The following is a 27,974-nucleotide window of genomic DNA, read 5'->3' as shown; positions in this document are numbered from 1 at the left end:
TGTCTTAATGATACAGTACCTTATACTGTAGCCTATAGTTTGTGACATTATCTGGTGTATAGGCCTACCACTAGGCCTACTAGCAGCAGCCCATACCTATCTGAAGTCCAACCCATATGTTGCAATGCATTCAGTCTATTTTGGGAAGTCGGAACAGCCTCCCATTCGAGGTCTTTAGTCACAGCTACCGAAAGCAAGACTGGTATTGTTTGTTGTTGACGCCATCGCCATGACAGTGAATGAGTCAGTGTTTTAGTCCCCATTTCTGTTTGTGTGTGTGTGTGTGTGTGTGTGTGTGTGTGTGTGCGCGCCTATAATGAAATGCACAAATGTTTGGAAGAAAAAACGAATAATTAAATAACACATTTTAATTAAATGGAATATAAAATATAATCCCACTGAGCATTTTTGTAGTCTAATAGACGTCTAAATGGCAAAGAAATTGGTCTAAAAACTGAGTTTTTTTTTAGCAGTCTATGCTTAGATTAGACGTTGAAACAACGTTTTTTGAAAATGTCGCCTGTAAATGACATGCCAGGGCCTTGAGCATGGTCTTGAGTTATTAAGGTGAGTGCATTTCTTCCACCCAGACAGGTAGTGCTACCTATAACCACGCCCCATTCCCAGGTGAGTTCAGACCCGCACACAGCGAGGAAGACAAAATATTTCAGTTGTTCTCACATCCTCACCGGAGTACTACCTCAGCGTATTGTAATTTGTAAACTTTACATTTTATAGAGGTTTTTGGTCAATACTTATTGAGCTATCTGTGTATTAGCCTAGTCGGGAGTCGGGTGTATTTAAACTTCTGTGGGCTTCAGAGCAGGTAAGAAGATCATGTGTCAGTTAAGTTTATAAGCTCGCAGCAGGGTGTGTTAGGTTTTGTTTAGGTAGAGAATGAATAGGGTTGGGTCTATGGTTGGTTCACATTGCAGATGTGCGCTGCTGCTTGCATGCCAGGCGGGCGGGGCTTAGAACTCCTGGGAATGTTGTGACTTGAGAGCGTTGTTGTAGCGGAGGACAGGATAGCATGCAGTCAGAGCTGTGTGTACGAAAATAATGGAATAATATATCTCACTTTACTGGGTAGGAAAGTCACTCACTGTCAATTTTGTATTTTAAAAAGCTGTCTCTGTGTTCTGTCACCCTGTCTTAAATTTGATTGAGTTGTTTACTCATTGTTACCGATATGTCTTTACTCTTCACTGTGCAGATAAGCTACAGCTGTTGTGTTCGACACTCGACAGACAGTGGTCGTTTTTGTTTTATATCTCAGAATCATTCTGCAAAACGAGCAGAGAAACTTCTATTGCACTTTATAGGCCATTCAGGGGCTCCTTACTATAGAGATGTAGGCTATTTCAGTTATAAACATAATTACAAAAAGTAAACAAAAGAGTAAATGAGAGTGAATAGGATCAGTCAACAATAACTAGGACAAATTGTTATTTCCCTTCACTGCATGGACTTATAATTAAGAACAATTTGCAACCCATACTGAGTTTACAAATAATCTCCATATTCATCCAGTGGGCACTGTGCTGTTAGTGCACCCTAGTGTTAAGGACACGAGCACTGGCCTGAGACCTCAACTATTATTCATTGAATACGAGACTGCTTACCTATATTCATTCACTAGCAGTGTTGGGCAGTAACTATAGTAGCCTTACTAGTAATATATTAGGCTACTGTAATATAACAGTAGTGTAGTATTACTCTGCCAAAACAGTAATGTTATACGTATTTACTTTGTAAAAATAGCACATAGGCTATTCCATTTTTTTGTTTTTATTTTAAAATGTAAGTAATATTGCCCCAACACTATTCACTAGTCTCTCGAGACAGACTGTTGAACTGACGATAGGTTGTCAGATTGTTCATTCACTGACTGTATCCAGACAGTGGTTTTCAGCACATCCAGGGATTTATGACATTTAAAACATGTAAACCCAGCCAGAACATCACACAGAGGCTCCAGACATCCCAAAACAAACTGGTCAGGCTACTTGGCCAAGTTGGCCTCACTCCCCGAACCCACCTCACCCCTGCCCATTTTGATAGGCTGTAATGGCTTAGGGTTGACGACAGAGTACAGTATTGCAATGGGTCTGGTGGGCTACAAGATTTGCTACACCACCAAGATACCCATGTAGCTGTCTATATACTTCCTTAATGTCAACAAAGTCCACACTCAGAGGGAGATCAACAAACCACGCGCAACCCAGATACGGCTCAAACAAGGGATTAAATTAATTTTGTCCCGCCCTACCAACAGCCATTCAGACATGTGAATCCCTTAACTCCTTCAAAACCGCTCTCGAAGAGCACCTATGGAGTACGGATGGCTGCAATTCTAAACTGGCCCCTGTAAAATTGTGTCTGGCTCCCCCCCACCCCTTTCTCCCCATTCTGTACATGTTTTTACCTTTTTTTACTGTCTTTATGATGATTTCCTGTATATTTGTTTCTAAAATGTTCTGATGTATTGGAAAATGTGGACCCTGTTGTAAACAAGTGTAATACTTAATCACGGTTCGTCCACAAAGTAACAGTTTTTGTATTGACTTGTGCTTTCGTCTGAAATGTACCCATTCTGCATACTGTGAAATAAAAGTCATATATTAAATCAATCAATCGATCAATAAATCAATCAATCAATCAATCAATCAATCAATCAATCAATCAAAAACCAGATGTGAGTTGATAAAGCTGCCCCAGCCTTTGAACTGGTCAGACTTACCATTCAGGACGGGAATCCCTTTTTGTGTTTTTATTTCAAGACGGGAACCCCTTTTGGGGTTCTTGTTGCTATGTACTGTATAGGAACATGTTTGTAAGTTTTGAATAAATATCTGAAGTTTTTCAGAAACTTAGTTTGTTTTTTAGAAACGGCCTCAGTCCTAAATGATTAAAATGCTCTCTTTATGTGTTGTGTGAAGGATGGAGCAGGGTCTGCTGAAGCCACAAGCCAAAAAAAGAACAACCAACCCGGTGAGACTACATACTGTACAGTACTAAAGATATAGCCAAGCCAGACCAATATCCCACTGTCGTCCGCCGCAGGCAATGCTTTTTTTTGCCAAGGCAGATTTGCATCTGGCTTATTAGCCACTAGCCAGGCCGCTAAAATACAGTTTGGGAATATATTACATTGTATTAATGCATTTGAAAAATCATAGAGTTGAAAATGTATTATTGTATAATTGTCTGTTGTATATGAACTGTATATGGCCTATCTCTCTATATTATGTTATATTCTCATTTGATCCCCATAGCCCAAGTCACCTCCAAAGCCTACACCTGAGGTACTGTAATACCATCTATTGATTAGGAGCCTTTGCCCTTGTGATAGATCATGTTTTTGCCTGTTGTGGTTATGTTAACTAACGTCTGCAAAGAAATAACGTACTTTTGTTTGTTTTTAAATACAAATCCTGCAACATATAATTGAGACCTCAATTCATTGGTATAGATAGAACAATCATTGGGCTCCATAATCATTATTCCAAATAACTCTGTATTTGCAGATAAATGGCAATAACCCTGAGAGAAGACACAAAGCTACTCCAGTGTTGCCTACACGACCTACAGATTATGTAAATACAACTTCTTAATGTGCTCTCCATGATATACGTCAAGGACCAGTTCACGTTCTGCATTTATACATAGTAAATAATAGGCCCCAAGGGTATCAAGGGTTGGCTTGGGGGTAAATCCCTGTGATTTACAGTACTAGCACCATGTTCAGGGAGAGTACGTATTGTCTTGTACATCAAGCTGCTTCACACTAAGGGAACAGGAGATAGGCCCCTGAGTCCTGACCTGTTGAAAGCGTTGGTTCCCATTCCCAACAAGGCTACTTACTTATTTATCGTTGTGAGTGAGTCTATCTATCTTCACTTCACTCAGACTGATATGCTGTTATGCTTTGGCCAAGGTTGAATGCCATGCACGGGCAACGACTACTTCTGGGTGATCATTTGTTCATCACAGACAGATACCCATCTGATATAGCCTTATTCACGACGATGAGAAAATAGCAACTGAACTATGCTAAATAAATCAACATTAATATAATCATGATTATCTTTCTTTACTGAACAGCAGAAATAGAAATGTGGTTTAACCTCAGTTATCCTTAAAGGGATAGTTCAGAAGTTTTGAACTTAAGCTGTATAATATAATATAACATTATTATAGTGGTTGCAACTGCCTGAGTCCCGTGGTGGGAGTTCTGCTCTGGTTTTGGTGAAATATTAAGTAGTTCTGGTCATTTTGTGGGGGGCACAGGGGGCACATTAATTCACAAAACTAGTGTAATTTGTATTGTTGACCTATTTCTACCATATAGTGTTGTATTGTTGAACTATTTCTACCATATAGTGCAACTTTCGTTCATTTTTGACCCCTCTATCACATGTGTTTTGTGTCCATATCACTACGCCCAAAAATAGTTCCATGTGATAGAGGGTTCAAAGTTCAACAGAAGTTGCGCTAATATTTTAGAAATAGGTCAACAATTCAAATGACGCCAGTTTTGTGGATTCATTTACTTTTAATGCGTGGCCCCAGTGCTCCCCACAAAATGACCGGAACTACTTAATACTCACCAAAACCAGAGCATAACTCCCACCACAGGACTCGGGCAATCAATTAATTCAGTTGCAACTAGGGTTGGGATTTGTTAGGATTTGAACGGTTCCGGATCCTTACCGGATTCCTCTTAGCGGTTCCGGTTCCTAACGGTTCCCTTAACGGTTCCTAATATTATTCTTTCCCCTTTTTTTCTGACATATATTATGCTTACCGTATATTATAACTAACCTAACCAAGTACTTAATAAACACAAATTCAATTATTGTATTTGCACTTTACAATTATGAGTTGGCACTATTATTTAAACTTCACCACCACCAGCTAGCCACCACGACAATATCATTGTTGCAATGTGTACTGTATATTAAATATGCAGTATACATCGCAATAATGATATTGTTGTGGTGACAAATGTTGTGTCTTTAATGTTCAGATTAATTTAATATACATTTGTATTGAATTGTAGGCTACGTTCCTGTGCTTTTTTCTGCAAACTGTTTATAAAGTAATCAATGTATGGAGGTATATATGCACCTAAAGGCTGGGCTCTCAACAGTTGCGCGATTAATTTAGAGCCAAATCAAAAGCAGTTGAGTTGCTTATAAGTTGTAAAAAATAAGTGCAGACAAATTGATTTTTATTTAATTCATGGCTCTATAGTTAACGTGATTGAGACAGAAAGACGTCGAGTCATTGGCGTTCTAAATTAACACCATTAACAACAGTTGTACAATAAGCCTAATAAAAAAGCTTTGTAGAAGTTAGTAGTTTTACATTTCTAACGTTATTCGTGTAGGTGTATTGATTTAGAGATGTTTCCTCAATGTGGACATGCAACTGGTGCAACAACCTTTGCAGGAAACCATGGCATCGCATTTATTGCACTTCGCGTGCTCAGCCTCAGAGCACATTTCCCTCTGTTAACCACACTCGCTCCGCGCGGTGACCGCTCGCTGAATGCACAGAACAGTGTTATCCGCCCTACTCACTCACTCATCGCAAAGTGCAATCTCTGCAATTCTTACAAAAAAAAATTAAAGTATAAAATAGGATAAATTATGCCTTTTAGCTAAAATCTAAAATGACAAAGATGCTTTCATGGTTTTTATGGGTTACGAGACGTAACTTTTCCCTTGAACTTTGTGTTTTCTCCCCAGGAGCTGAGCAACACACAGTACCGCACCAGGAGGGCTGCATTTGAACAGAATGAGGCATGCATTTAAAAGAGAACTTATTTTGATGGCATTCTTTTCCTACGTTATTTTTGGGGGCTTTTTCTGTCTTTATTGATAGATTTTAGAGTTGGCTGACAAGAAATGGGGAGTGACATGCAGCAAAGGTCGTCGGGATCGGGAGTCAAACCCCCGACACACTGCTGGATTACCCAGCCTAGGTGCCCAGACGGGGGCGTGGGGGGGGGGGGGGTGGTATGTAATCAAAAGTACGAGACTTAGCCCAGGCCGTGGCGTAACGGTCTGGGCACCGGACTGGTAATCCAGTCGCAGTGTGCCGCGGGTTCGACTCCCGAGCCCGACACGGCCTTTACTGCATGTCATCCCCCCATCTCTCTCCCGTTTCCTGTCAGCCTACTGTCTGTCCCTTCAAAAATCAATAAAAAGGCGTAAGCCGCACAAAAAAAATCTTAAAAAAAAAAAAAAAGTACGAGACTTAAACTGAGCCTGTGCTTTGTGTGTGTGTGTTTAGTGTGTGCGAGAAACGGCACAATCGAGATAGTGCGAGAAACGGCACAATCGAGAAAACGGCGAGTGTGTGTGTGTGTGATTGTACTGTGTGCGCATGGATGTTCTGCTGGAAATAAAAGGGTGTCTGATAGCTTCTGTCTGCTCTACCAGGTCAATGGCAACCTGACCCACGCCGGGCCCAATGTGAAACCATCCAAACCGCCCAGATCCACTGAAAAGGTACACATTAATACACCCTACCTAAAGCTCTCACTATTCCACTCTTCTTAACAACTCAAAGAACACTTCTTTAATTTCTACACCATTACTAAATCTATTATCACTTAATATGATTGAGAGGAAACTGGAAAGTGCATGTATTTTCTTCATTTTTCTTTTACTGAATACTGATTTAAACATGCACCCTAGCTGGACTTGAAGTAACCGGATCTTTCTCTATTCTCTGCCATTTCTGACAAAATATCAAACGGCCCTTTTTGACCAGGAAGGGTAACCCAGAACCTTTCATAGCCCATGAAGTTCTGTGATGTGTTTTTGTTTGTTTCAAGTTTCCATCATAACCAGAACCAGGGAAGTACTTTTTTAGTACAGGTTCTGTTAGTACTACCTCCTGAGCAGAGCGCCCAAATTAGGTTCTGAGAACCTGATCTGAAATTGAACCGTAGCATATGGAAACAAATCCAAACCCTGCGAAACCTTTTACACGGTGTGGCATCGCTCACTTAGTACTTGTGGTCCAGCAATGCTCAACCTGTGGGCCTTGGGACCACTGGCCTGGGCCGTGAAGATATTGCAAGATTGAGAAAACACTACGATTTTGATGATAATATTTAGACAAAAATAAATATTTTTTGTGGTACAGAAAAATATAAATATACAATTGATTGATCACTAAAATGAACAGGCTCTGAATATGTCCCAGCCATCTGTGTTCATATGAGTGGGCCGCGAACACAGTGGCCCTGATCCAGAAAAGGTTGAGATTCAGAACCACTGTTGTAGTTGTAGTGAAAAAGAGCCACAAGTCAACCAGGTCTTCTTATCACTAGGGCTCCAGAGAGACGGGCAAATCAGAGGCCTCCAAGTATCCCAAGAAAGAAGCCAACATCCAGCAGGTACTTAATGGCTGCTGGATTTCCATCTCTGATCAGCTTTGTGAGTCTTGTTCTTTTCTCAGTCATCTCTCCCATTTCTTATCACTTATCTTCACTGCTTCTTTTCAGGCAAATCAAGGGGCCCTGCCCCCTGATGGAATGTTTAGGAAGAGCCAAAAAGAAAGGAAGCCCACCTTCGCTGTAAGTAGTGTTTTTTCTTCGTACATTATGTGCAGGATTGTTCAGTAATTACATTATTTGATGTTAAGTAATTATGCTGTTATTACCCCTATAATCAGATTTTTTTTCCATTCAATTATTTTATGTTCTATTATATTCAGATTATTAAATACTGTTTCATCAGATTGTATGATCAATACAATCTGATTTATCTGAGTATGATCAATAATCCAATTATTTGTTGTTCTGCTCCTCCACTATCTCTCTCAGAGTTACCTAACGGAAGACTGTGACCAAAATGAAACACCCGAGGAAGCCGCTGTGAAACGGGCTCCTGGTAGCATGCAGGTGTGTGTGTGTGTGTGTGTGTGTGTGTGTGTGTTTTTTTTTAATGGAAAATGTATGAATATAAAGTGATTCTCTGGCAAATACATAGATATTATACTTGGACACATAATAGACAAACCCGTACCTTGACATGAACACAGAGAATACACACATTTATCGATAGACCAGGTGTACATTAAACCCCTCTTTATCTTTTTGAGTGGTGCAACCACTCACTTCAGACTGGTCTGATTCTTTCTTCTTAAAATTGCCATTTCTGACAAAATATCAAACGGCCCTTTTTGACCAGGAAGGGTAACCCAGAACCTTTCATAGCCCATGAAGTTCTGTGATGTGTTTTTGTTTGTTTCAAGTTTCCATCATAACCAGAACCAGGGAAGTACTTTTTTAGAAAACATTTGAAAAGTACAGGTTCTGTTAGTACTACCTCCTGAGCAGAGCGCCCAAATTAGGTTCTGAGAACCTGATCTGAAATTGAACCGTAGCATATGGAAACAAATCCAAACCCTGCGAAACCTTTTACACGGTGTGGCATCGCTCACTTAGTACTTGTGGTCCAGCAATGCTCAACCTGTGGGCCTTGGGACCACTGGCCTGGGCCGTGAAGATATTGCAAGATTGAGAAAACACTATGATTTTGATGATAATATTTAGACAAAAATCAATATTTTTTGTGGTACAGAAAAATATAAATATACAATTGATTGATCACTAAAATGAACAGGCTCTGAATATGTCCCAGCCATCTGTGTTCATATGAGTGGGCCGCGAACACAGTGGCCCTGATCCAGAAAAGGTTGAGATTCAGAACCACTGTTGTAGTTGTAGTGAAAAAGAGCCACAAGTCAACCAGGTCTCCTTATCACTAGGGCTCCAGAGAGACGGGCAAATCAGAGGCCTCCAAGTATCCCAAGAAAGAAGCCAACATCCAGCAGGTACTTAATGGCTGCTGGATTTCCATCTCTGATCAGCTTTGTGAGTCTTGTTCTTTTCTCAGTCATCTCTCCCATTTCTTATCACTTATCTTCACTGCTTCTTTTCAGGCAAATCAAGGGGCCCTGCCCCCTGATGGAATGTTTAGGAAGAGCCAAAAAGAAAGGAAGCCCACCTTCGCTGTAAGTAGTGTTTTTTCTTCGTACATTATGTGCAGGATTGTTCAGTAATTACATTATTTGATGTTAAGTAATTATGCTGTTATTACCCCTATAATCAGATTTTTTTTCCATTCAATTATTTTATGTTCTATTATATTCAGATTATTAAATACTGTTTCATCAGATTGTATGATCAATACAATCTGATTTATCTGAGTATGATCAATAATCCAATTATTTGTTGTTCTGCTCCTCCACTATCTCTCTCAGAGTTACCTAACGGAAGACTGTGACCAAAATGAAACACCCGAGGAAGCCGCTGTGAAACGGGCTCCTGGTAGCATGCAGGTGTGTGTGTGTGTGTGTGTGTGTGTGTGTGTGTGTTTTTTTTTAATGGAAAATGTATGAATATAAAGTGATTCTCTGGCAAATACATAGATATTATACTTGGACACATAATAGACAAACCCGTACCTTGACATGAACACAGAGAATACACACATTTATCGATAGACCAGGTGTACATTAAACCCCTCTTTATCTTTTTGAGTGGTGCAACCACTCACTTCAGACTGGTCTGATTCTTTCTTCTTAAAATTGCTAAATACAACGCACAAGTACTTAGTATTGATACAATCGATTATTTGCATTGTGAAACTATTCGATACCAATTATTTGAATTGCAAAACGATACGATATGAATATGATACAAAGTCAATGTTGCTGTTTGCATTTCGATATACTTCGATTCTTGATATTAAAATCGATATTTTGATGCAGTTACTATATCGTTACACCCCTTACATACATACATATACATACATACATACACACACATACGTACAGGTACATACCGGTACATACATACATACGCACGCACGCACGCACGCACGCACGCACGCACGCACGCACGCACGCACGCACGCACGCACGCACGCACGCACGCACACACACACACACACACACACACACACACACACACACGCATATGTACATGTGTGTTCCATTCAGTCTCTGAATGTGACTGTGGTTATTATCAGGGTTCACTGAGGGGAATTCTGAAAGGCCTGCCCTTCAGACCAAAGGTACCAGCGCAGTGTGATGCTATTGGTGGTGATGGTCTGGCTGTTGTGGTGCTGTGTTTGGCAATAATGATAACATTTGTTCTTAACCACTTTACCATAATGTACTCGTGTGACAAGCATAACATAATGTGACCTTGTAGATTGACTATTTTTATTATCTTTGAAAGAAAATGATGGCCCAAAATCCAGGACGCCATGGTTAAAGTGGTTAAAATGGGACTACGGTTTAAAAGAAAATATTACTGCTTGAGGTGTGGTGCTTGTGAAAGTAACTATTTCGAAATTCAATTTAGATGTGATGGAACTGGGATTAACGGCAAAATACAAAATTGTCATTGTAGTGTAAAAAGTGTAAGAAACCCTTGTTCTTTACATGATGGACGCTGTGAGTCAAGCAGAACGTTTTTCAACCTTATTCATTTAAAAAATAGCAGACCTACAAGCTTGTAGCTCGCCACTCGGTGGCGCGCTATGAGCTTGTAGGTCTGCTATTTTTCAATAGCTAAATTATAACATAATGTTTAAAACACCAAAAGAGGTTCCCGCCCAAAATGGGTTTTAAGGACCTGTGGGAGTTCCTGGACTGCAAGTCGATGCCAAGTCGATTTTCAAGCCTTGGCACAATCCAAAAATTAAGTTTGCCCCTGGGGATCTGTACAGTTCACCTTGACTTATTTTGTAAAGTGGAGCTTTCAACACATTGAAACGGTGTTTCTAATATCTTCTATGCTCAGTGAGTGTAGCTCTTGTCGGGATAAATGTGATCATATTAATATCTGGGACTGAAATATCTTCTGACCTGTCCAAGGTAAACGGAGAGCCCAGCCCTGAAAAAACAGACTCGGGAACAGAAGAGGCACCTGAAAGCGGCAAACAGGACAAACACTCAGAGGCCAAAGTATGGGTTTGTCAGGATCATGGCAAAATGCTCACCATATCCACTATAATTGTCAAGTGCAAAAACATGCACAGGAATTTGACAAAACACATGTTTTGACAACTTGTACAGTAGATCTCCACTGTCACTCAGTACTAAGTGAAACATAAGACAACCAAACTTCAGAGAAGTTCAGACACAGAACAAAGGGATCGTGTATGACATTTTATCACATCAAATGTTCTCACACTCCTTTAGGACAAAGGAGGTCTTATGTCTGGGATATTCCGGAAAACGGCCAAAGAGGACGTCACATCTCCTCCTACGCTGACGGTAAAGACAACCTGCTTAATTGTCTGAAAGTTGGCTCTTTTTTCATCAGTCTTGTGAGTCTGTATGTCTGTTTACTTCCTCCACGGTTGAGGAAACATTCTATTCTAGGCTGATGTCATTCTTTTGCTGTTTATCGTCAGGTCAGCACAGAGGAGTCTGATGACACAGAGGAGAAGGCATGTGAACGTTCCCATGCATATCAGCTTTCACTGGCTTCTATTTAATACCAAATCATTTGTCAAATAATCACCAATACATAATAAATAAAGTAATACTCAATAGTAAAATGTAATAGTAAAACACTAAACACGGGTGATTATCACCTGGACGATTATATTTTTGCAATTGTCATAATGTTGCTGATGTCAGGTGGGTGGGTCTTTCGGTACCTTCATGATGCTCAGTGACATCATAGAAGGTAGGTTTGTTTCTCTGCCCACATCCCTGTTTTTTTCTACAGGCAGGTGTTTAGTGATAGTGTGATAGAGAAAAAATCCCATACACCCACAATGGACTTTTAAATATTTATCTTCACTGGACCATAATCACATGTCTTAGGAATGGGTAGACCAAAGGAGAAGTTCACAACTTAATTTATATATTTTTTTTATAAAATAATATGCAAATTTTTCACCAATTCCCCCATCCCCCCCCCCCCCCCCCATGATAGCAAAACTATTTACATTTTTCTCTGCAGGAGAAGGGCAGCTTCTTCTCTGGAATCCTTAATAAATCTCACAAACCTAAAGATGAGGCTCGTGAACATTTGAGTGACTTTACTTGGTATCTATAGTCCTTTCCTTCTACTGAAATGACATGAAGATTTACTGTTTCCATTTCACTAATGTAACTGCCTCCCTGTAGGAGGAGACACGGTCTGTTCACAGTGAACTGTCAGCCAGCAACGATAGTCTGTCTGAAACCAAGGTGAGCTGCTTTGTCTATAATTTATGTGCAATATGTGGCATATTAATGCAAATATCTAAAGCTGTAATAATATAATTAAACAACTCTCCACTGTAGACCTTTCACAATTATTTCATAATCATCTAATCGCAATTATTTAAAATGAATTGACAACAACCTACCATGGTTTGGAGTGAGTTATTGCTCTTATAAAATGTCACCAAATAACAGCAACAGGAAAACTATAGAAACAGAAATATTCCATGACTGCCTGCACAAACAAGATGGTTGCTATGCAACATTTATGTTTAATGCTTTCTGCAAGCTTGTCCTTTGCTGTTACTGGTGTTAGAAACCTGGTTTGAAGATTTAAAACCACACCCTTTCCTGGTACTAGAATATCATTCCCCCCAAGTTTATCAGTATCATCTTTCAGCAGCTTTGTGTGTCTTCCTTTTAAGGTGGACTTTTCCCCCGGAGACATTTCTCTATCCACTCCTGCACAGTTAACCCTCCACAGAGATCGAAGTTCACCTTAAACCCGTTTTCTGTTTTCTTTTTTGTCTTCATGCAGGAGAAAGGCAGTTTCTTCTCTGGAATCCTAAAAAAATCTCACAAACCTAAAGATGAGGCTGGTGAACAGGTGAGGTGACTTTACTGGGCATCTATAGTTTACTTCTACTGAAATGACATGGAGATTTACTGTTGTCCTTTTTCCATTTCACTAATGTAACAACTTCCTGTTCCAGGAGGAAACACGGTCTGTTCATAGTGAACTGTCAGCCAGCAACGACAGTCTGTCTAAAACCAAGGTGAGCTGCTTTGTCTATATGTGGAATATTGATGCAAATATCTTCAGCAGCGATGGTATAATCACATAATAAAATGGAACTCCTGTGATTTCCAGGTGACCTTGACCTTGAGTGAAAACTGAAAAGAACAAATAATTAAATAAAAATACAAAACCTGCCCAAACCTTTCTCTTTCAACCACTTCAACCCTCTAGAGTAGACTTAGTAAACTGTAAGTGAGTTAGCTCTCACGCAGACTAAATGAAAGCCTGGGTATCGAGGCTACAGTCTGTATGACAACTCGTGGCTGTGATTTAATCTTATATTCAATTTCTCACTGTATATTCAAACTGTATGCTCATGGCATTGATTTGATGACATCTTATGTGCTAACTCGTGGCAATGATTGAATCTTATCTTCTAACTGGAACATAACTGCAATATGTTATTCTGGGCAGTCTAATTGAAAACATTACTACTTCCTATGTCAACTTCCTGTGTGTGTGTGTGTGTGTGTGTGTGTGTGTGTGTGTGTGTGTGTGTGTGTGTGTGTGTGTGTGTGTGTGTGTGTGTGTGTGTGTACGTGTACGTGTACGTGTGCGTGTGCGTGTGTGTGCACGTGCGTGTGCGTGTGTAAACTCTTCATTGTGTTTCAGGTGAAAGGAAGTAAATTCGGCGGAATGTTCAAGAAGTCTCCCAAAACATCAGAAGCAGAGGTGATGTTGTTTCTGACTGATGGAAATGTCAAATGGGTTACATTGTTGTACAATACATTTTATACATGCTTTTCTGAAAAATGGTTAGGTTTTGCCACATTGGACAATACAATTTCAAAGTCTAGAAACCATTCAGCTTTTCCAACCAGTTTCCCTTAGAGATGTAGGAAACATAATTATAGTAACTATCCATAGCATAAATTCAGCATGTGGAATCAACCACCTTTATTCAAACTTGGGCTTCCTGCATGGGAAACAATAATCAAGTTCAGCCTCCAGAGCATGATCCACCACCACACCCTGCAAGCACGCTTAGATCAGCTGACACAGGACGTCTGTCCCTCCCTTTCTTACGACACCCAAGGCAGGACTGTAGATTCACTCCCCATTTCCGGCTGCAGTCTGAAAACTCACCTCTTCAAACTTCACCTCATCCTCTAGCGCTCCTCTTTCCCTTGTGTCACTTCTTGTTATGTATTTTATCAGATAGATAAATGCTAGTTATACTGTACTATGCAGATATATGTTGTTACTAGACATATGGCTGATCTACAAGCCCGTTGTGAGCTTGTTGATCTGCAATTTTTTGCTAAATGTTTGCGGCCCGATAATACAGTAGTGTGTTACACTTGAATGCCAGGGTTCGAGTGTAGTTAAGCCCTAACCACATCAAAGGGTCACCATGCAACTCCTTGTGTCTAAACGTTTGCAAGGAGTTGCATGGTGACCCTTTGGTGTGGTTTGGGCCATTGAATTCCATGCGTTGAATCACTAGGAACGACGCACGTCAACGTGCAACAGGACATCACACCGCTGGGCCAACGCTAAAACCGCCTCGACCCTTTGGTGTGGTTAGGGCTTAACACACACACGCAACTACAGAGTAGATGGCTACAACCTGCAGCTTCACCATGCAACATCTCGTCATCTGCCTTATTTATTGTCGTCCTTTTTCCATTTCACTAATGTAACAACTTCCTGTTCCAGGAGGAAACACGGTCTGTTCATAGTGAACTGTCAGCCAGCAACGACAGTCTGTCTAAAACCAAGGTGAGCTGCTTTGTCTGTATGTGGAATATTGATGCAAATATCTTCAGCAGCGATGGTATAATCACATAATAAAATGGAACTCCTGTGATTTCCAGGTGACCTTGACCTTGAGTGAAAACTCAAAAGAACAAATAATTAAATGAAAACACAAAACCTGCCCAAACCTTTCTCTTTCAAGTGGCACTGAGTAAAGTGTGCCCAGCAGATGAGACAGATTTTACTCTGAAAAGCCCCGCCTTCCATTAACCCCCCAAAACCGGGAGACATAATCTTCCATTAGTACGTCGCGCTGTCACATCTAAACTCTCTCTATAAGCGTTTATATTCCAAACGAGATGCATGCTGAAGTCCGAAATAATCACAGAACATCGACGCTTTGGTCAAAAACATGGAGAGTGCTGTAGATTTAGAGTTATGAGCCACTTTTGTCGTCCCGTAAACAAGGAAGTAAACAGTAGTGCGCATGCGCGAAACGCAAGGAGATCACTGAAGAAGGAAAGGCCAAAAAAGGACCTAAAGGCCCCCCACGGGGGATTAGAAAAGACGTGCAGGTAAAACACGTCCAAGGTTAAACATGAATAGGAAGATTTTAATACATTTTATACTTGATACCTTGTGAAACGGCATATCCTGCATAAATTGTACTTTTACTTTTGGTACTTTAAGTATATTTTGATGCCAATACTTTTCCACTTTGACTCATGTTCATTTTGATTGCCAGACTTTTGATACTTTTTCCACCACTGTGTGTGTATGTACCAGGAGAAAGGAGGCGTGTTCGCTGGGATGTTCCGTAAATCTCCTAAACCCTCTGAGGACCCTCTACCAGATGAGGTAATGCACCTACCATACCTCCGTATATGTTTTACAGTACATTCTCTCACAGCTCTCCTGCCTTAGATTCAGCAGTGATGTTGTTGATGAATCTGGCCGTAGACGAGTGGATGGAGACGGTAGAGAGGCCTTATGGGAATCAGAATGTTGCTGGTTTGACCAGTGACGACACTGATGCCAAGTGTCGAGGTGTCCCTGAGTCAAGACTGCCTTTTGTTTGATGTATTGTTGTGACAGACTATTGAAGAGAGAGACACTAACTTTAACTTTGTTTGATACTCTGAGATGTTGATTTTTGGGTTGATAGGGTTGAAATAAATCTGAGCAAATAAAACGGAATGAATTTAATTGAATTAACTATTTCATCTGGTGTTTAAAAAAAGGTTTATAAAAGTACTTTTACTTTAAATTAGGTTAATGTTTTTTACCGTGTAGTGTGTACTGTACCTTAACTGAAAGACATCATTGCAATTCAGTCTTGAGTAGTGTTTTTTGACAACACTTTTATTACAGGACAAGCAGTCGCTACACAGTGAACTATCTGCCAGTAATGACAGCCTTTCAGAGAGCAACAGTGCAAAGGTAAGTCTCTTAAATGTACACACCTGCACAACAACTATGACAATTCACATATTGAGACAAACAATGAGTCACCATGACAAATATGGGAAGAGATCCTCCCGTGGGTGTTTCCCCTGTGGCGGTGGAAAGTAATTAATTAATGTTGATTCTCCAGCTTTCATGTTCTGAAACTATAGTGCTTTTTTCTGTCTCTAGGAGAAAGAGAAGGGAGGGCTGTTCAGCGGACTCCTCAAAAAGACTCCTAAAGCTGATTCTCCAGCTTTCATGTTCTGAAACTATTGTGCTTTGTTCCGTCTCTAGGAGAAAGAGAAGGGAGGGCTGTTCAGCGGACTCCTCAAAAAGACTCCTAAAGCACAAGGAGAGGTGCAGGTGAGTCAGCGAGGAACCTCTGTTGGTTTGTGTGGTTCTTTTTTAAGGCGTGACTTTGCGGATGTCTAGCTATCTGTAAGTCCGGCGTCCGCTAATCCCACAAACCGCTGCACTGATCAGACACTGACTGCCAGTAGGTCACAGAAGTACCTCCGCTGATTTATGCTAGATTTATTAAGTTGTTAAATTAACTTACAGTTTGGATTTTGCTGTGTAGAAGAAGGTACCACAATGAACTCCACTTGAAAGTGCAAAACCGCGTTGTTCTTTACTGTAAGGTGCAAAAGTTAAAATTACCTTACACACACCTCATTCTGTGCATACAATTAACAATAATAAGTATCCATACTATTTTACTGCTCCAGGACAATCTTGCTGCCCAGAAAGAACTCTCAGCCTCCAATGACAGTCTGTCTGAGAAAGCCACTGCCAAGGTGATCTGCTTCGTTATAATCACACACACTGCCACTATGAGGAAACTACCTGTAAACATCAGTTTTTATTTGACCAAACAGTGCCTTCTTCAAACGTAACAAATGTTCTTGTGTGTTCCAGGAGAAAGGACGGCCCTTCGGTGGAATGTTCAAGAAACAATCCAAGCAGGCAGAAGGTCCTCCGACCGAGGAGGTAAGGATTATGGTCTCAATTTATCACTTATCCTATTTTTATTTTAAGTTATTCACATCATTTAAGCCCTAAAGTTCACAGCAAAATGTATGAAAATGTAAAAAAGGACAGTCAGTTTTTACACAAAAATATTTAAACTATAGCTACAGGTTTATGTCCTACCAGGTATTAAAGCCTGGGTGTACCACTCATCAAAGAGGCAGCCCCTCTTTGATTGGGGTAGATATTGAGCTGATGAGCTTCAGGCAGCTGCTACTATTTTGTCAAGGAGTCCTACCAGACACCTGGGCCTAGAGTTGGGACCTCCAATCTCTGCCAGTTACCTCTACCATACAGATTGGTTAAAATAATGCTTTATTTGTTCAATTAAGTTCCAGATTGCAGCTTTATCACTCAAAATATCACTGTGCAGTTAGTTGTGACTGAAAGGGAATGTGGTTGAAGTGCAGCTCTCCACTCTGTCACATTGCAGCTTGAGTGGGATGGCATTGGGACAGGAACATCACGACTATGACTCATTATATTAGGCAGTGCACAAGTAGAAATAAGAGCTGTATGAGTTTGGAGCTTCAGGGCATTACTGGGAAAAGGTGTCCTTTTTTAACCTTTCCTAGTCACATAAATATGTATAATATTCTTGGCCGATTCTTTTAATCTTTTTTTGCACTGGCAGATTCGTCTGGTTTCCAGGCTAGGACCACAGTACACATGTGGAATTGAGGACAAATAAAATCAATAAAACAGAGGAACTGCATTTGTGCAGTTGATTGGTATTTCTAATATACAAAGTTATTTCTCTCACTGTCGTGTTGCTCTCTAGGACAAACAGTCGCTGCATAATGAGCTCTCAGACAGCAATGACAGTCTATCAGAGAGCCGTGCCAAGGTGAGTGCTTTATTTGTGATGTGCTAAGTGCTTCAATAACGTGTCTGTCACTACAATCAGTAGAGATATTAATCATAACTCAGTTGAATTATAGTAAAGTGGTATTTTCAGCAGTTGACAATTTGATTTACAAATGGTGCATTTATATAGTGCCTTCATCCAAGGCACATTACATTCACCCATTCACACACACATTCATACACCAATGGCGGAGGAAACCATGCAAGGCACCAACCTGCTCATCAGGAGCAATTAGCGGTTCAGTTTCTTGCTCAAGGACACTTTGACACCAACTCTGGGGGAGCCCGGGATCGAACTGGGAACCTTCCAGTTCCCACTCGCCCACTCTACCCCTGATCCACTGTCGCCCCTAACAAAATCAAGAATGAAATCTGACTGGCTTTCTCATTATGTGTTTCAGGAGAAAGGAGGCATATTCAGTGGAATGTTCAAAAAGTCTCCCAAACCTGGAGACGAAGCTCCCACTGAAGAGGTATAAATCACAGAAACTTATTTCTGTGTTATTAGCTCATTTAAAACGGAACAGAGAATAATGATCATCACCTCGTGATTGTTTTTATGCAGGACAAGCAGTCGCTGCACAATGAGCTGTCAGCCAGCAGTGACAGTCTATCAGAGACCAGTGCCAAGGTCAGTTTGTCCCACTTGTTACAGCAAAACTTAATTTGCGACCATACTCATAAAGAAGTTGACACACACACACACACAATGACACACACACAGAGGGAATCCATCTTGTGTTTTGCCTATTTCCCACTAACTATACATCGCTCTGAATTAACCGCTCTTAAAAAGGAGGGGGACAAGCACAGTCATTGATGTGTATAGGGTTTGTAAGTGGTTAATCCAAATTGACTGACTGATTTGAAATCCATTCATGATTAAATCTATTTTATGATGAATTGAACATGGTGGGCCCTTGTAAATGAGTCCGTTTGATGAGGGCTAGGTTGAAAATAAATGTAACTTCCCAAAATGAGCTTCCCGCATGGTGCCCCTTCTCTCTACATGGAATGACTACCTCCATTCAAACCCAGGCCTCTGTCTAGTGGCCCGAACCATCTGTCTAGACAGGTTTCCCCAAAGTATTCACTTACAAATCTAGTGAACATACAACACAGAACACATTTCCCAACCTTTACAGAATCATTGTCAATCATAAAGTAATTAACAACCAAGGTTTTAAACAACCGTCTCTTTGCAATCATCCTAAATAGTATGCATTGCCAGACACATGCACCCCTGTAAAATGGTGCAACCCAATTTGAATCCTCCACCTATAAAAGGAGCAGTGGATTCAGTGGCGACTCTTTTGTGAAACTTTGACTAGGAAATGAGGATGGTGTGAGTAGTGTGTGTTTGACAATAGTAATGATGATACTTAAACTGTTTGACTTTGAAAGGAATAAAAGTATGTTTGACCAATCAATTGCCCCTGTCCCATTTATGAAATGAAATGAAATGAATATATGCATATCAAACTGTAGAACTAGTCAAGATCAACTGATTGCTAACTTAGCCAACTAAGTTAGCAAACAGTGTTTGATAATGACCATTGACTCTGACAGAAAATATGGAGAATAATAACAGGTTAAGGAGAATATATTGTAATACTGACGTGGGGATTTTGAGTATGAAATGAGGTTATGATAATCAGAAAATGAAAATGAAATACAATTGAACATGTGTGGAAAAGTGAGAAAGCAGCCTGTCTTTATCACAGCCCTATTGTAAACAAGTGTAATACTTTATGGTGTCGTCCACAGTTAATAGCTTTCTACTGAGTTGTGCTTGAAATGTACTGTAATGCTCCAATCTGTTAATAAATTCATCAATCAAAGGAATTGAGTACCCTGGCCTGGCAGACACACAGGGCCAAATGCATGAATCCTCTGGCGGAGAAGAGCTCATGTTATCCTTACAAAGTTCTTCAAGAATGAAATCAGAGCTTTCAAAACGGGCTCCTTGCTCACAAGTGTGAGCTTGTAGATTGGCAATTTGTGTGATTTGTCGTATGATATAGGTATACTGTAGGACTTAACATGTCTTTCTTGTCAGGAGAAAGGTGGCCTGTTCAGTGGGATTCTCAAAAAGACTCCTAAACAATCCGCAGACAGAACTGATACACAGGTGTGTTATGTATTGCATCTGTGAACGTGTCGAAACTGTAGATGGTCTCCGTGCTTGTTTTTCAGGCGTTCCAGGCTCTACCAGTCTTTTGCCTGACATCCAATCCAATCCAACTTTATTTATAGAGCACATTTAAAAACAGCAGAGTTGACCAAAGTGCTTTACATAACATAACAAAAACATAAATAAAAGTGCACAAAATCAAAGTCAAAGATTTGACATCCTTGTGTTTCAGGACAAAGATGACCTGAAAGAGCTGTCGTCCAGCAACGACAACCTGTCAGAGAATTCTGCCACTAAGGTGAGTTCTAGAATGCATGCAATGTGTTTGTCTTAACATATAATGGCTTAAAAATAAGTGTTTACCGTGAGTTCAAAGAAGCATATTTACTTTCAAGCAGTGGACAGACCATAGTGCTTCTTGGACTCCTGTCTTGTTTTGCACGTTACTCCTTTTTCTCTGCCCTTGGTTGTCTTGTCTCTCTCTCTCTCACTCTCGCTCTCTCTCTCTCACATATGAAACATGAAAATTCCAGATTACACCTATACATGTGTCACATTATTTCAACAGTTTTATATTTTTTCTTTCTCAGGAGAAAAACATTTTCAGTGGCATGTTCAAGAAGGCTCAGAAACCAACAGAGGACACCGCAGCGGTCGAGGTTGGTTATTTGATTGATTGGATGTTTTGGTTAAAAACCATAATATACAAGTTCTCTTATGGGGAGCGGGTCTGATGTTGGTACTTAAATGAACCGTTGAACCGTTGATTTTAATTCAGGAAGATAATATGGACACTGACAAGAAGTTATCCGCTAGCTGTGAAAGTCTCTCGGAATCCACTGGCCCTAAGGTACCGAAACCATTATCTCTTTCTCTCTCGCGTGCGCTCACTCTGCTACCTCTTGTCCTGTTACCTTGTCAATTATGCATGTCTGAGGGTGTTAAGTTCATTGACACTGATGTGTCTTTTAGGTGAAGAAAGGAGGCATAGCTGGCATATTCAAAAGGTCCTCCAGCATCGACAACCTGTTTGACGAGGTCAGTACAGTACCGGTTCACTGCCACTCTGTGACTGCAGTCATTATGGAAGTATTCTGTCAAACACTGAAGTTGAAGTTTTTACTGCTAAATAATTCAACATGATGGGGTCTAATCGTGGCGTGGCTTCCTTGTGGATCTCAGATGTCATTTGGCGTCAGTGTTATGATGTCACATCAGTACTCCATTTCCGGTTTTTTGCCTCCATTTGGCGCTGATCCGTTCCTTCAGTGGTTTGCCAGATTAGCTGCGGACTAGCCTAGCGGGACTCCAGGGGTCTTGATTTCAAAATAAAATAAAACGCATTTGTGTGAAGCCCACTGTGGCTGTCACACGTCACTGCTTAAAGCAGGGGTGGGCAATTATTTTTTCCCAAGGGGCCGCATTAGCCCTCCAAATATTTTGGAGGGCCGGGCCAAAAGGCTGAACTTAATTATGCATAATATCTAATTTATTTCTATATAAAAAGCAGTAAATGGCCATTTATGATGATGTATAAAAAGAGCACCCCTCATTTCACATGGGTGTGATTTTTTTAACTTTGTACTTGAGACGTTTCCTTTCCCAGTTAAAAACTATGTTTTTGTTTAAGTTACAAGTCATGTAAATACTAGCATTTTATTTTAACAATGAGAACATTAGAGGTAGCTCTTTTAATAGTTGTTCTTGGAGGACCCTGGTGGTGCCACTTTCACAACCCACATGGCGCAACACCGCCTTACGATGCAGCAACACATATTTTAAGTTAACTTTATTGGCGAGGCGGGTTAAACAAAGCAATAAAGCATAATGGGATTTAACTTGTCCTCCTGCGAGTAAGTTTGGTAATCATGCGCCTGCCATACCGTGTTGTGGAGCTGCATGCTTAGCTGGGCTTCATGGCTATTTGCATTCACTGACGCTGTTATCACCAATAAATCCAAAAAGCCGACATTTTCGCATATAAGGGGGGTGAAGAAAGGAAGACAGGTTCTCAATCACACGCAATTCACGTGCACAGTTGATGTGCAGATTGCGTGCAGTGTGAGAATACATGGGCTTCAAAATAAAAGCAATGTGGTTTTAGTCCACCCATATGGTAATGAAAGTATGTTTTATTTTCTAATCAAGTAATTTTTCGGTAATCTTTCCGGTCAGAATCAGCCAGCCGGCCGTATCTGGCCACACAATGCCCAGGTCTGGCTTAAAGCAAACATTAAAAGTCCATAGACTCACAAGTGGGGGCCTGTTTTTAAATAATCACATTAAAAACAACAAAACGTCAATTCAGATTATCTTTCCTGATCAGGAGAAAGGAGGGCTGTTTAGTGGACATCGCAAAAAGGCACCTAAAGCGTCTGCAGAGGTGAGAGATTCTGCTTCCACTGGGCAGTTATCTTTATCAATGTCATCCTTTCAACCAGGAAAGATTATTTAAGACAATAATCATATTTATAGATTACAGGCTATCTATCTATGGGTGACTGATGACCTTATCTTGACTTTGCTGTTTGGTTTCAGGACGGCGATTCCCAGAAAGAACTCATCGCTAGCAATGACAGTCTGTCTGAAAACGGCAACACTAAGGTGGGTTGGAGAGTGCTTTTGGTATTCAACAAGAAATGTAATATTATCAAATAAAGGCCCATTCAATTATACAAACAACTAAACTGAATTTTCAGTATCTTCTGTGGCAATGTTTTTTATTAAAAAAAAAATTGAGGGGTGCTAGCCCATCCTATATACAGCTTTTGTCCCCACACGTCTCAATGTTTGCCATTGACAATGAAAGTAGAAATTAGGTCAAATGTCCCCTAAATCAAATATCAATCGTCAAATATGATGTAAATTTAACCAACCAATCACATACATTCAGTTCATTAGATCATGTATGATGATGTGAGCCCCCCTCACTCACACGGGTGTGATTTATTTTATTTTTTTAATATTCATGATTTATGTCTGGTAAGAAAGTTCAATCCGGCCCAGGCGGTGGCGTAACCGTCTGGGCACCCGACTGGTAATCCAGTCGCAGTGTGCCGCGGGTTCGACTCCCGAGCCCGACACGGCCTTTACTGCATGTCTTCCCCCATCTCTCTCCCGTTTCCTGTCTGTCAGCCTACTGTCTGTCCCTTCAAAAAAACAATAAAAGGCGTAAGCCACAAAAAAATATCTTTCAAATACCGTGATATTACATTGATTGAGATTTACTGTGTTATTTGAGTTTGTGTTATTTGCTATAATGCTTCCCTCCTATACAGATTTTGTCCTCACACATCTCAATATTTGCCATTGACAATGAAAGAAGAAATTAGGTCAAATTTCCGCCAAATATAATGTAAATCAAAACATCAAACATCAAAACATTAAACACCATTGACAATGAAGGTCATATGTAGACGAGCATATCGGCTAACCAATCAGATGTGTGGGAACGCTTAACTAATAAGGGACCACCATTATTGATGATGATGAGCGCCCCTCACTTCACACTGGTGTGATCTTTTTTCTTTAGGAAAAAGGTATTTTCAGTGGGATGTTTAAAAAGTCACAGAAACCAGAAGAAGGTGAAAAAACAGAAGAGGTACCTGCATGATTTGTACTGGAGATTTACACAAAAACTATATACAGTGTATGATCAATTGACTATACTGTTACGGTCTTGTGATTTGTTGTGTCCTGTTCAATCTGTTGCGTGACATTCAGGAGTCAAGCACAGACACCGACGAGAAGTTATCAATATCTGGCAGCCGTGAAAATCTGTTGGACGCTGACGCAACAAAGGTCTGTTGAATCCTGAATGATGTCAGTTTTTGGAAACGTCTCTAATTTAGTCATGGCTAATGGGTTAACGGTCCTCATGTGTTTCTCATAAGGAGAAAACGGGAGGCTTGGCAGGAATGTTCAAGAGGTCTCCCAAACCAGCTCCACGCTCTGCTGCTGCAAAAGTATTTATTTACATGAACTAAAGTTGTTGTTTTTTCGTGTGGCTATTATGTGTATTTATTATGCTTATATAAATGTCTAAGGGTCTGTGTTTTTGAACGAGAGCTCACAGGTCTTTTTAGTTGCAAGATCTGGGTCAGTGACCCAGTCTTTGAGACATTTATTTAAGAAATGATTTGCAAGGCACTCTTGATTACAGTATAGAATAAATGTACATTATGTGTATGGTTGGTGTAAGTGATGTATTTATTTTTTGTGATAAATAGCTCTATCTTTCCATGGTAATCATAGCTATCGGTCCTGGTCCTGGTCCTGGTGAGACGGGACGACCCCTGTTACATCAAAACAATCTATCAAACTATGTATTTGGCAAATATGACATAACCCATTAACATGCATTTTATACTATTATATTCTGATAGTAATCATTGCTATAGAGTGTTTGTTCAGTGAGAGGGGTCTCCCATGTCTGTCCAGCTCTTTAATAAATGGATAATGCATTTTAAACAGGTTGCCAATTCTATCCAATCAACAGGATAAACAAGTTAAAGGGAAGTGATGATGGAAATAAATTCCAAATTGGAATCGGAACACTCTAAAATTCAAGCTCATCTGCGTACTATCTCCTTATTGGTTGAAAATCTGCAACCCACCTCAAACTGTATCTTCTGTTTATCAAAGAGCTGGAGAGATTGGGAGACCCCTGTTATTGACCAGACACTAGTCTATAGCAATGAATATGTTTTATTTTGACACAAAAAGATCACTAAGACACTAACCCTAACCTTTTTAAGTGAAAGGGCATAGATGAAGTCCAAGATTAATTCATTTGTAAAGTTGGCAAAGCCTGTCCATCTGGTACTCCATGTTTTTGTAGTTGGCCACATTCAGGGGCTAATATTTAGTTCCTCTGTCACCATAGGACCCTCTCAGTGACGCAAAGAAACTGTCAGCCAGCTGTGAGAGCCTACCAGAAGACCCCAAGGTGAGTCTAGTAGCTGATTTATTTAAATGAGTTACAATGTAGGCATTTAGCAGATGCTCTTATCCAGAGTAGCTAAGCTACAAGTGAGTGAATAAGCAGAGTAAAGGCCAACACACGTATGCTTATTTCGACATCTGAAAGAAATGCCGTTTCGGAAAGGGTTTAGTTCAGAGTGTCAAGAGGACATCTGCGGCTGCAGGAGTTCTGAGAAAAGGTTCTGAGACCGCGTGTATTGTATATCACGTCCCTTCACAAAAACCTTGGAAGGAGCATCAAAACCTAAAATAAACCCCTCAAAAATGTAAAAAGATCTTCTTTTCACGATTTTTCAAAAATAGCAGACCTACAAGCTCGTAGCGCGCCACTCGGTGGCACGCTATGAGCTTGTAGATCTGCTATTTTTCAATAGCTAAATTATAACATAATGTTTAAAACACCAAAAGGGGTCCCTGATTTATTCATGGTTGTGGGCCGTGTAGCGCAACCGGATAAAAACCAGGCCGGTGTGTGAGAGCTGGCATACCTAGCTACGGCCTACGGGCAGCAGTGTCCAAAGAGCTGGCATACCTAGCTACGGCCTACGGGCAGCAGTGTCCAAAGAGCTGGCATACCTAGCTACGGCCTACGGGCAGCAGTGTCCAAAGAGCTGGCATACCTAGCTACGGCCTACGGGCAGCAGTGTCCAAAGAGCTGGCATACCTAGCTACGGCCTACGGGCAGCAGTGTCCAAAGAGCTGGCATACCTAGCTACGGCCTACGGGCAGCAGTGTCCAAAGAGCTGGCCCAACATTGTTCTTCGATTTAGAAGTGAAAGGATAAGTCGAGTGAAATGTTAATCGTAATGTTTGGATTAATTCACTTTAAATCTGATCCATCCATCTTAATTTTTTCTTTTGTTTTGTTGTTGAAGGGCAATCTCTCCACACAAGGCGAATTGTCTGCAAGCAATGATAGTCTGGCTGAAGCTCCAACCACCACCAAAGTGAGTCCTGTGCTCTGTGGGGTGCTAGCCCCTCCTATGCACAGCTTTATGTGTGTGTTTGTAGCACGGAATGCAATGATTTGCTTGACTGAGCACGGAATGTGATGATGTATGATGATGAAAAGAGCACCCCTCACTTCACACAAGTGTGATTGTTGAGTGACGCTTTGCGTGTCTGTGTGTATCAAATTTGAAATAATTTAATTAACATTATGTGATGTATGATGATAAAAGCGCCCCCACTTGAGTGTGATTTTTTTTTTCTAATAATGTCATGGCATTTTTCCTTTTTTTAAAGGAGAAAAAGGGGGGTCTTGGTGGAATTTTCAGGAGGACACCCAAAGTGCCAGAGACGCAGGTAAGCCCCTAGCACTGGTAAACCCCTGTTACATGTGACTTCATGTATGTACATTCACAGAGAAGCACATTTATTTTCTAACAACAAATTCCAATAGAATTTGTACAATTGATTAAATGATTATAATCTGATTAACCACCCAAAGCCTTCTCCTTCTCAGGACAGTGAGGACATTCAGCCACCAGAGGGCGGCAGTCAGCTGAGACGAAGAAGGACCATCAAGAGAAAGAGACGAGTGAGTTTACATAATACATAGACACATGAATGAACCCTCCACAAACTCCATATAGTTATAAAATATATCTAGAGGGAACTGCCCCACCACCAGCTATTCATTTCAATGGAAGTTGCTCAGTGTGTTTGAAGCACCCAGAAGTACACTTATAACTCTGTCTCGAGCGAGCAGATGTTGAGAGTGGTCTCAAGTCTGAGGTCAGGGTTGATGCACGTTATGCCCATGACGTCACTGAATGTCCGTCCACCTCCATGAACGTCCCTGAACGCCCTGCAGTTCCAGCTTTCTCTCGGCAGCTTCAGCGTTGGCCAGCCGCTGGCCGGGGCCTGTTCTGGGGGCCTGTTTCGTATAGACACATGGTGAACCCTCCATAGTCTGGTCTCAGTAGCTCATGAGGTAGAGCCCAAACTCCTCCTGGCTCTGGGTCAAAGTGTTCTTAAGCATGATACGGAACCCCTAACTGCTCCCGACGACCGGGTTGGTGCATGGCTATGTTATTGTGGAAACAAAGTGAGTGAAACGCTGTCTCTGGAATGAACCCGACTCAATGTTTCATCATCTAACATCACTGTCACACACACAGAAAAACTCCTGTGAAAAACGTAAAGCTACTAACATAATGTCACATCTGTGGTTACTGGTTAATGTCTCATGTGTGGATGATACTTGTGTGAATAAAACTGTGAATTACAATCATGGTGATTGTGCCGACAGAGTCGGAGACATTTACCCTGTTCTGTCTTGAGGAATGCATTTTGTTCCCCCTCTACTTCAGGTGGTGTCATTCCGAGTCAAGACGACTCTTCCCAGAATAATCCCCAGAATTAACCAGGTATTGTTACTTCTTTACTGTGCCTCAAAATGAACCAGTTATTACTACTGTATTTCTGTACAGCAGGGGTCTTAAACAGGGTGTCTGGGACCCCTGGGAGCCTGGGGGGTCCTCAGAGTTACTACAGGGCGACCGTCAAAACATTTTTATTTCTTATTCTTTAGCCAAAAATAGCAGATCTTCAAGTTCACAACGCCTCGTGCTATATCTGCTGTTTTCGCTGTTTCTAAAAATGATTAAATTGTATTGAAAATCGTTAAAGGGTTTTTCCCATAATGACAGGACGGTAGGTTGAAAGTAGTTCTACAACTGTCACCCTTCCTCCTTTCATTTATGTTTCTCACTGCAGTGCATGGTTAACTATATAGTGGATAATAGTATGTTCCTCCCATAG

The 27,974-nt window shown here is 40.7% G+C and overlaps 2 protein-coding genes across 2 annotated transcripts; both read left to right on the top strand.

Annotated features, from left to right (window-relative positions):
* Positions 1-684: 684 nt before the first annotated feature.
* Positions 685-7,548, top strand: LOC310871157 (uncharacterized protein; the record flags this gene model as incomplete). The annotated part of the gene is made up of 8 exons (XM_083782646.1): positions 685-826; positions 2,940-2,991; positions 3,276-3,305; positions 3,528-3,596; positions 5,754-5,807; positions 6,450-6,518; positions 7,349-7,454; positions 7,523-7,548. Exons 2-8 carry the CDS (start codon positions 2,941-2,943, stop codon positions 7,546-7,548), a joined length of 405 nt encoding a protein of 134 aa, XP_083638772.1. The 5' UTR covers positions 685-826; position 2,940.
* On the top strand, positions 7,338-27,974 carry LOC310871155 (uncharacterized protein; the record flags this gene model as incomplete). Its single annotated transcript, XM_083782644.1, has 39 exons — positions 7,338-7,414; positions 7,523-7,594; positions 7,844-7,921; positions 8,791-8,856; positions 8,965-9,036; positions 9,286-9,363; positions 10,056-10,100; positions 10,909-10,998; positions 11,236-11,310; positions 11,451-11,486; positions 12,175-12,237; positions 12,791-12,859; positions 12,966-13,028; positions 13,664-13,723; positions 14,711-14,773; positions 15,536-15,607; positions 16,121-16,189; positions 16,490-16,558; positions 16,924-16,992; positions 17,114-17,185; positions 18,006-18,071; positions 18,493-18,564; positions 18,657-18,722; positions 20,151-20,222; positions 20,458-20,523; positions 20,816-20,884; positions 21,004-21,075; positions 21,198-21,263; positions 22,552-22,608; positions 22,764-22,829; positions 23,758-23,826; positions 23,949-24,026; positions 24,119-24,190; positions 25,111-25,173; positions 26,084-26,155; positions 26,454-26,513; positions 26,674-26,748; positions 27,524-27,580; positions 27,930-27,974. Exons 2-39 carry the CDS (start codon positions 7,553-7,555, stop codon positions 27,972-27,974), a joined length of 2,514 nt encoding a protein of 837 aa, XP_083638770.1. The 5' UTR covers positions 7,338-7,414; positions 7,523-7,552.

Source organism: Protomyctophum parallelum (genome assembly GCF_964188405.1).
Source record: "Protomyctophum parallelum genome assembly, chromosome: 14".
Lineage (NCBI taxonomy): Eukaryota > Metazoa > Chordata > Actinopteri > Myctophiformes > Myctophidae > Protomyctophum > Protomyctophum parallelum.
The sequence above is the reverse complement of the archived record's forward strand: the minus strand, read 5'-3'. Positions and strand labels throughout refer to the sequence as shown.